Genomic DNA, 8,941 nt, shown 5'->3' with positions numbered 1-8,941 from the left:
TAGTTTTATGTTTAAACTGGCCAGTTAGTATCACAAAAGTACCAGTTGATACTACAACTCCCAGAATTCAGTGCAACAGCTGATGTAGTCACGTGAAGTGCCTGTTCCCCGCTCCTCCTCTGTTTTCATTGGCACTGCAAGACTCGTTAGTGTTCTCGTAGCTCGTATCTCGTAGCTTGAAATTAATGTTAAATAGTATTTATGTGACACTAGTTAGCGGCGCATTTGTCTGTAAAAAAAAAACAACTTTAACATGTATATTTTTTCGATAAATTTAGTCACTACTTAGCTTGCAGTTAGTAGCTTGCTAGATAAGTTATGGCATGGATTAAGGCACTATCTTCGATTACGTCGGCTGTTAAGGGTCAAAAGCTGGACCTTAACACTTTCAATTTACAGTTTATAAATATTAAAGGTGTGATAATTACTTATTATCATTACAGCATAGCTAAATCAAGTGTTGTTTGAAGAATTTTGCACAGCAATATGGATGCAAGCAATGAAACATACCTAAAGCAACTCAATTTTCCTGTAGTAACAGAAATATATTAAAAAAAAAAAAAAAACAGGCAAACGTTAGGGTTAGTAGCAAGTGAAAACAAGGTTATATGTGCACATTGCTTCATGAAAAGTGCAAGACCCCAATTACCATGCAGGCAGAAGGGAGGTGCTGGGAAAAAGGTGGAGACTGAAGCAGAGCAGAGAAGGATGCATGCAGGAGCTGACTTTGCTCCTGCAGGACCACTTGCAGCCTCATGTCACCTTTATTTTAACATTATCAGACATTGTGGTATATGTTTTTGGATTAGGAGGATATTGACAAATTCCCATTAGATGGTGAGTACACATATTCTTCCAAGCTTTAAGAGTGTGAGCATATAGATGAGTGCAAACATTTTCACTTTATGCTGTCATAAAGCTGCTTGTTTACTGAATGCGAAGGATCCAGATAATGCTATGCAAATATTTTTGCTGTTAATGTGACTGTGAAACATGTTAAAACTGCTCACATTGGTGTTGAAACAGTGTTGAAAAGTCTGCATTGTAAGAACATATGTATCTGCAATCTCTTCTCTCTTGCAGCCACACACACACACAAACACACACACACACACAGAAAGAGAGGGCCATAGATGGGTGGAACTGGAAACATAGGCAGCTCTTTCATGAGATCAGCCTCTACCTGTGCAATAAAGAGGCAACTGTGCTAGGAATAAACTGTGCTAGGACGGCAACACACACACGCAGACAAGCTTGTTTTTGTCATTTCTGTCTGGTGGCATTCAGAGGAGGAAAATAACTGAGATGATTATTGTTATTATGTGGAACTTCAACACAATTTCACCTTGATGGATCACTGAATTACAATTTTGTCCTAAAACATTGAACGTAGGAAGTTAAAAAACATCAAACATGAAGACTTGCTTTAGTACTTGTAATGTAATGCATCTGTTATATTTCATGTAATAATACAGATAAATAATAAAGATAATACCAAATCATTAAATTTGCCTATAAAAACATTGTATTCTAATAATTATATAATGAAATAAATCTAAATACATTAAAATAAATAAATACATAAATAACTAAATGCATTCTATATACATTTTTTATATATATATAAATATATATATATATATATGTGTGTGTGTGTGTGTGTGTGTATATATATATAAATGCATTATATATATATATATATACAGTATATTGTGTGTATTTATATATATGTGTATTTAGCTTGTGTGTATATATATATATATATATATATATATATATAATGTATTTATATATCAACGATTTATCGACGATAATTTGTAAGACAAATTATTGTTGATAAATGATATTATTGACATTTTTTAGACCATTTTTTCAAAATGCAAAATAATGACAGTACATGGAATCAAAAGCAATAAACTGTAATTTCTCACATTGTTATTGGAATGTTAAGAGCTTTTAAACAAATTAAACAAACCAAAAAAGTTAAATACAAATAAAATGGATTATCAGTCTCTTTTATCAAAAATTGCACTTAAATAAAAATCACAATGATAACCCAAATCAATAAAAAAAAGGCCCTGTCTCTGTTAAGAAAAAAAAACACCCCAATAAAAACCACACAGCAGTTATGTAGTGTGTTGTTAAACTAATGTAGGGGGTCATATTTTAGCTGGCCCACATATCTGTGGTGGCAGAGTAAAATGCAATGTTTCTGATGTCCTTCAACACATCTTCTTTCACTCGGTTATGCAGTTCAGGAATTGCTGTTTGTGACGTTCTCCCAGGCAATTTGTGGCAATTTGTGTCTATCAAACATTTCTAACGTTTCCCGAAATGTTGGCTTTTCAACGGTATTGAAAGGTTGCATTTCTTTTACAATGTAGCGAGCGACACTGCCTGTGAGCGCGCAACATTTTGCGCTGTTTCATTTTAAATTTACTTTGCCGATCAAACGCCTCAGTAAGCGTTGACTGTCGGGACGAAGGCTCTGCTGCACCTCCACAATGTGGCATTCAGCTTACAAACCATGGCTTTTGTGCCTTCAAAATGATCAACTAACAGACTTTTGCCTCGTACTGAATATTACTGCTCAGTGTTGATGACTTGATTAATTTTTTTTTTTATTATTGATGTTCATTCTAAGGCTTTGAAATATTTTAATTTTAGGAGCTTCAACTGCCTGTTGATGCTGTCCGGACCTGATATGGCGTTTAAAAAGTGACACCCGGTGAAGACGTCGCCTGTGTAAAAATGGCAAAATAAAAGGAGTGCTACAGGAGCTATGGATGACTTATCGTGTTGTTTCACGTGACATTAACTCAGTCATCTTATGATTTAAAGATGTTTAAACGATGGCTGCTGGCCCTGCTTGCCCGGGTTGGCCTGGCAGTGCTGGGCTTCTGCTGCTGTGTGGCTTTGCTCTACCTCCTGGCCTGTAGGCCTGCATCCAGAGACGTCCAGGAGCACCCCCTGTGGTCCTCAGGCACCACCAGCAAGGAGGGGTACATGGCGCTGCTGCAGGAGAGGGAGGACTCCCATAAGCATTACATCGACAGCCTGACCAAGCAGATAGCGCAGCTCAAGGAGGCTCTCCAGGAGAGGACGCTGCAGCTGCAGGAGTCTCTGGAGAAAGCCAAAACCAATGGGATTCTGCCTCTTGGCCTGGAGAGCCTGCACAAAACACCAACACAGTCCGACCTGAAGGTCGGAACGTCATTTATGATTGAAATAAAGTGTGAGAAGAGGAATAAAATGGCGTCCTTATATGATTACAGGATTTCTTCCGCTCGCAGTTGAAGCAGGCCGAGGTCAACGCAGGCATGGCGCTACCCAGCGAGTACGCCGTGGTTCCTTTTGACACTTTCACCCTGCGCAGGTGAGCTTTTTTTATTGTGTTGAATGGAGCTTTTAGCTCCCTCTAAAATAAAAGTGGTTCGCCCGTGGCTTTTAGGTGATCTGTAAACAGATACAGGTTTGGCTGTTTACACAAAAATGATATTGCAATTGAAATCTGTGAAATTGCATTTTATTTAGTGATTATTATAAAATTTGAACCTATAGACCAGAAGAGCACTGAAAACAAATGTTTACCTGTCTCACCTGTGACCCCTACTACCTGCCCCATTAATAAAATGGAGCTTTCAGCGCCACCTAGTGGAAAAGTGTTCCACTGGTGACTTTTACTAGATGTTTAACACACTGTACACAGCACGGCTGGAAGATCACAGCATCTGGGTATTGCTATGCACGAGCATTATACACATTAATCCACCTCTTTCTTTGGCATGTCAACCTCTCATCATGTCTGAGGGAATATCTATTATAAAATGAGGGTCAACAATTCAATCCAAGTTTATTTCTAAAGGGCCTTAAAACAACCGCCGAAGACCAAAGTGCTTGTAAGTCTTGTACTAGTGCACTAGTTCATTCTGACTGTGTGAAGTGTGTGGCTTCACACAGGGTGTACCAGCTGGAGACAGGCCTGACCAGACACCCTGAGGAGAGACCCGTGAGGAAGGACCGCAGGGACGAGCTGACAGGAGCAGTGGAGACGGCTCTGCATGTCCTCAATGGACCTCAGCAGCATGTGGACAACAGCAGGAGGAAGCACACCTTCTCCCCATCAGACTTCATAGAGGGTGAATGCACGACATGAATGCACGACCTCAACTGGGGTAGATAGCCTCGAAAATCTTCGATAGGGCAAATAAAAAAAAAAAAAAGCATCCAAACTCAACGTCTACTGATAAGACAGAATAATCCATGAAATTGGTTACTTGAAAATGTAGGGACTAAAAGAGGTTATTCATCTAAAATATCTCTGCTTTGTTGAGTTTCACATGATTTCAAATGAACAGCTTTGCTAATGGACGTTTGCAGAAGATTGCTCAAACCAAAAATAAGTCCTAAAAGTGTACTTTTCACAACTTTGACCTCTAATACCTGGCCCACATTGGCTTAAATATCCCTAAAAACCAATAGGGTTCAAACACAGTTCAGTTATTATGATTTCTTTTTTAGAGCAGAAGACAAATGTGTACTTATTTGAAGTTTGTGCCTTAAAATCAGTAGGGTTCTTAACCTTATTTAAGTCACCCTTGGGCAATCAATCAATACAATCAATACGGTTATTGCTCTGATGGAGAGCAATCATCCATAAGCGCTACTACTGCCCCCTACAGATGTGACCTTTAAAAGAACAACACTCATCGTAATTAGTTCTGTCATTTAAACACAAACATTCAATGTTGGTTGTAATCAACGTACGCTTGGGTTGGTGGTTAAGTGTTGCATTGTGGTCACAGGGCTGACTCGCTCCGAGCGCGACAGGGGTACTGTTTACGAGCTGACGTTCAAAGGCGACAGCCCGCGGGACTTCACCAGCATGGTCCTCTTCAGGCCTTTCGGCCCTGTGGTGAAGGTCAAGAGCGAGAGTGTGGACACGCGGAACATGCTCATCAACATCATTGTACCGCTTTCCAAGAGGGCCGACGCATTCCGACAGTTCATCCGCAACTTCAGGTACCGCCTGGGGAAAAAAACGACGTCACGACATCATGGAGCACAGCATTGCTGTCAACTTCCTTGTGATGTTTTGTCCAGGGAAGTGTGCATCCATCAGGGCGGCAAGGTCCATCTGACGGTGGTCTACTTTGGGCGGGATCAGATTGACCAGGTGAAAGCCGCACTGGATCAGACCACCAGGTAAAGTGCAGGAACCAGGAAGTACAGGACACAATCACACGACGATAAGTAACCACCTAATTCCTGCAGGGAGACACGCTTCAGGAGCTTCACGCTGATCCAGCTGAATGAGGAATTCTCGCGTGGGCGGGGCTTAGAGGTGGGTGCCAGGGCTTGGAGGCGGAGCCAGAACGTGCTGCTCTTTTTTTGCGACGTCGACATCCACTTCACAGCAGACTTCTTGACTTCCTGTCGTCTTAATGCAGAGCCTGGTGGGTCCGCTTATCATCTTGTTTACTTCATAAAAATGTTATTGCCAAAGCACCATAAACCGTATTGACCCCAGTATGGCTTTAAAAAGTCTGTTGTATACAGTCTAAAGTGGGGGTGCAAACTTTTTCCGCCAAGGGCCACGTGCCGAAAATCAAAGGATGCAGAAAGCCACTTTGATATATTTATGTATTTTTTTTATTTTGTAAAAAAGCAATCTATATTTAGTGACAAAGTTTGTTTTATTATTTTTGCCTTTTTGCTTTATTTTTCCCATTTTTGATATATATTTTTTTAAGTTTATTTCCAAATATATTAGATTTATCCCAAATTTCTTGCCGCAGGCCAATAAAAAACAAGCTGCGGGCCGCAAATGGCTCTCAGGCCACGCTTTGGACACCCCTGGTCTAAAGATTTATACATGCAAACCAACAGGTGGTACCAAACGACCCAAGCAAATCAAAGCTTTTTTTTTCCTGTCGCTCACACACACCAGTGGCCTGCCAGACATGAATAAAATATCTCAAAGGTTGTTTTTATTGTAATGGCCAGTTGTTAATTCGCAAATATGGAAAGCAAAAATATTTTTCAAAAAAAGAGGTCTTGAAAAATGTCTTATAATCAGGGTTGTCTTATATTCAGGGCAATACAGTATTTGCATTTGAAGTCTGGCCTTACCACGGTTTGCATTTGTGGTGGTGCCCTTGCGGGCAAGAAAACGTCCTGAAATGCTTAACATTTTTGCACAGTTTTCTACAAAAGTCACCATGGCAACACACTGATAAGTACCGTTTGTTTTCATCCAGGTAAAAAGGTGTACTACCCAGTCCTCTTCAGCCAGTACAATCCGTCTATCATCTACAGTAATTACACTCATCTGCCATCCTTTCAACAACAACTGGTGAGTTAATACTGTACACAAAGCAAAGTTTTTAAAAAATTTTTTCATGCTAAAGTGTTTCAATTGTTTTTGTCTCAGGTGATAAGGAAGGAAACAGGTTTCTGGAGAGATTTTGGTTTTGGGATGACGTGCCAGTACAGGTCGGATTTCCTCAACATTGGTAATGAGTCACGGTGACTAGACACTATTACGTCAAAGTGGTCCACGCTTTCTGCTGGTTCTCTCAGTGCATGTTCACTGATGATACACTGAATAGTAAAGTGTTGTATCTTTTCATATAATGACATTGGGGTTTTACTGCGGGGGTCAGTTCTTCAAAAAAATTACAAGATTAAAATCTATTTTGAAAAATACCATATAATATTATATTATTCATAGTGGCACCACTTGTTTTTTATTTCCTGGGAGGAAAAAGGGGGCTTCTGTCTATGGTGGGTTGTTTATTTCTTCAAATAGACGGCACATCTGATGATATATTAAATAACATTATAAATATTTTTGATTTTTTGTTTTAATTTTCCTCAAATAAATACATGATACATTAAAATATAACATACAACACAATATAATATGTGTTTTAATAAATACAGTGTCTATATATTACAGTTATACTGTATAATATTACACTCATATTCAATAACATAAATTATAGATTTGATCACACATACAATACATGATGGCCTCGTGATTAGCATGTTGGCCACGCAGTCATTACATGGGGTCTGATCTGGGTTTGATCTGGACATCTCTGTGTGGAGTTTGCATGTTCTCCTCGTGCGTGCGTGGGTTTTCTCCGGGTTCTCTGGTTTCCGCCCAAAAACATGCATGTTAGGTTAATTGGCGTCTCTAAATTGTCCATAGGTGTGAATGTGAATGTGAATGGTTGTTTGTCTATATGTGCCCTGTGACTGGCTGGCGACCAGTCCAGGGTGTACCCCGCCTGTCGCCCGAAGTCAGCTGGGATAGGCTCCACTATACCGGCGACCCTAGTGAGGATAGGCGACATAGAAAATGGATGGATGGACAATACATGATGGAAAATGCAAATAATAATAATGTAATGCAATATTATATAGTTTCACAAATCTAATATATTTAATAAGTATAATGAGTTGTTTTTTTTATTGGGACCACCTGTTTCTCTGAGGTGAAAGAAGGACACATCAATTTGGGGTATGCCGTTTATTTGTTCAAGTAAACAAATCACCTAGTAATTTTTAGAATATTAAAAAAAAACATATTTTTTGTCATTTTCCACAAATAAATGCATGATACAAATGATGTCAAAATATTACATTTTTCCAAGTGAAAAAGGACGTGATGTGTTTAGTTGTGGAGGGTGCACCCAGCTAAATAATTGGGGCACCACGTCACTATTTGAGGAAACTCAGTAACTTCCCAGTTGTGACCTCTGCCCTTATTTCTCCCCTTGATGTCAGAGCTGGCTTCATTGCTGCTGAAGGTTTTCAACATAATTTATGATGAAATGATTGCAGGATATTGGTGCTTACAGCAACAGACAAATGAAGGGAAGTACAAATCAAGAGGAAGTGTGTCCAACACTATTCTGTTTAATAGTGTCCTGCCAGTTTGTCCATCAAGTCATTCAATTCGTCACCCCCGCCTTCCTTTTTTTGCAGGTGGTTTTGACCGTAGCATTAAAGGCTGGGGTCTGGAGGACGTGCACCTGTACCGGAAGTACCTTCACAGCAAGCTGATGGTGATCCGCTCGCCGTCGCGTGGTCTTTTCCACCTGTGGCACGAGAAGACGTGTGGCGACGACCTGCCTCCGGACAAGTACCAGATGTGCATGCGGACCAAGGCCATGAGCGAGGCCTCGCACGGCCAGCTGGGGGAGCTCATCTTCAGACGGGAGATTGAAGCTCACCTAAAGAAGAACAGAAGTTCATGAATCATGCCATGTAGATGAATGGGCATTGGAATAAATCATTTTTTAATACGATGAATGTCTATTTATTTTACTACGTGCAATCGATTACCTGAAGTTCACCAACTCCTACATCTTCCTTGCTTGCTACACTCAACTTGCTCCCATTTTCATGAGCTGAGCTTAAAGATCTTTTTCTATGTACACAAAAGGCCTATCACACTCAAATATTGTTCACAAATCTGTCTAAATCTGTGCTCATTCATGATTCATAATCTATCCACCTCATAGGTGTGGCATATCAAGATGCTGATGAGACAGCCACTCCAAAATGTGCAGTAAAAGTGTATTTCGGTGGTCCAGAGGGGTTCGAAAAACAGTCAGTATCTGCAGTGACCAACATTTGCCTCATATACCAAGTTTGATTTTCCTCACAGGTGCATCTAAGCAAGGCAGACGTCTATCCCAGTTGCCCCCTGTGTGTTAAAATCTGCAACAGAGTGTCACTAATGGCGTATCCTTGCTGTGTGCAGAGGTCCAACTTGGTGGAATGCCTGCAAAAGTGTGCAAAAATCAGTTTTAATCAACATTTCAGTAAGCGGTGACAAGACAATGGGGAAACATGCGTGGAATTCCCTGGTGACTAAATCTAATCAAACAAGTGCAACGTTGGCGCCCTAATAATAGTAATGATACTC

General features: G+C 40.1%; 1 protein-coding gene across 2 annotated transcripts; it reads left to right on the top strand.

Moving 5' to 3' along the window:
- Positions 1–140: 140 nt before the first annotated feature.
- Positions 141–8,308, top strand: LOC129180186 (chondroitin sulfate N-acetylgalactosaminyltransferase 1-like). 2 transcript variants are annotated; one of them, XM_054774375.1, is made up of 10 exons: positions 141–837; positions 2,668–3,204; positions 3,276–3,376; positions 3,961–4,139; positions 4,806–5,022; positions 5,104–5,205; positions 5,275–5,456; positions 6,261–6,355; positions 6,434–6,515; positions 7,996–8,308. In XM_054774375.1, the coding sequence occupies exons 2-10, from the start codon at positions 2,842–2,844 to the stop codon at positions 8,265–8,267; spliced, it is 1,593 nt and encodes a 530-aa protein (XP_054630350.1). In that variant the 5' UTR covers positions 141–837; positions 2,668–2,841; the 3' UTR covers positions 8,268–8,308. The 2 variants fall into 2 exon arrangements, with proteins under 2 accessions (XP_054630350.1, XP_054630349.1); XM_054774374.1 differs by having other exon boundaries at positions 7,795–8,308.
- The last annotated feature ends 633 nt before the right edge of the window (positions 8,309–8,941 follow it).

Source organism: Dunckerocampus dactyliophorus, chromosome 4 (assembly GCF_027744805.1).
Source record: "Dunckerocampus dactyliophorus isolate RoL2022-P2 chromosome 4, RoL_Ddac_1.1, whole genome shotgun sequence".
Classification (NCBI taxonomy): domain Eukaryota; kingdom Metazoa; phylum Chordata; class Actinopteri; order Syngnathiformes; family Syngnathidae; genus Dunckerocampus; species Dunckerocampus dactyliophorus.
This window is presented reverse-complemented; position numbering and strand designations above follow the sequence as displayed.

Excerpts from the sequence above, each read along its gene's own strand:
- LOC129180186 (XM_054774374.1), top strand. The coding sequence starts at position 2,842 with ATGTTTAAACGATGGCTGCTGGCCCTGCTTGCCCGGGTTGGCCTGGCA. Across the intron at positions 3,205-3,275 it reads CAACACAGTCCGACCTGAAG|GATTTCTTCCGCTCGCAGTT; the intron begins GTCGGAACGTCA and ends ATATGATTACAG. Across the intron at positions 6,356-6,433 it reads CATCCTTTCAACAACAACTG|GTGATAAGGAAGGAAACAGG; the intron begins GTGAGTTAATAC and ends TTTTTGTCTCAG.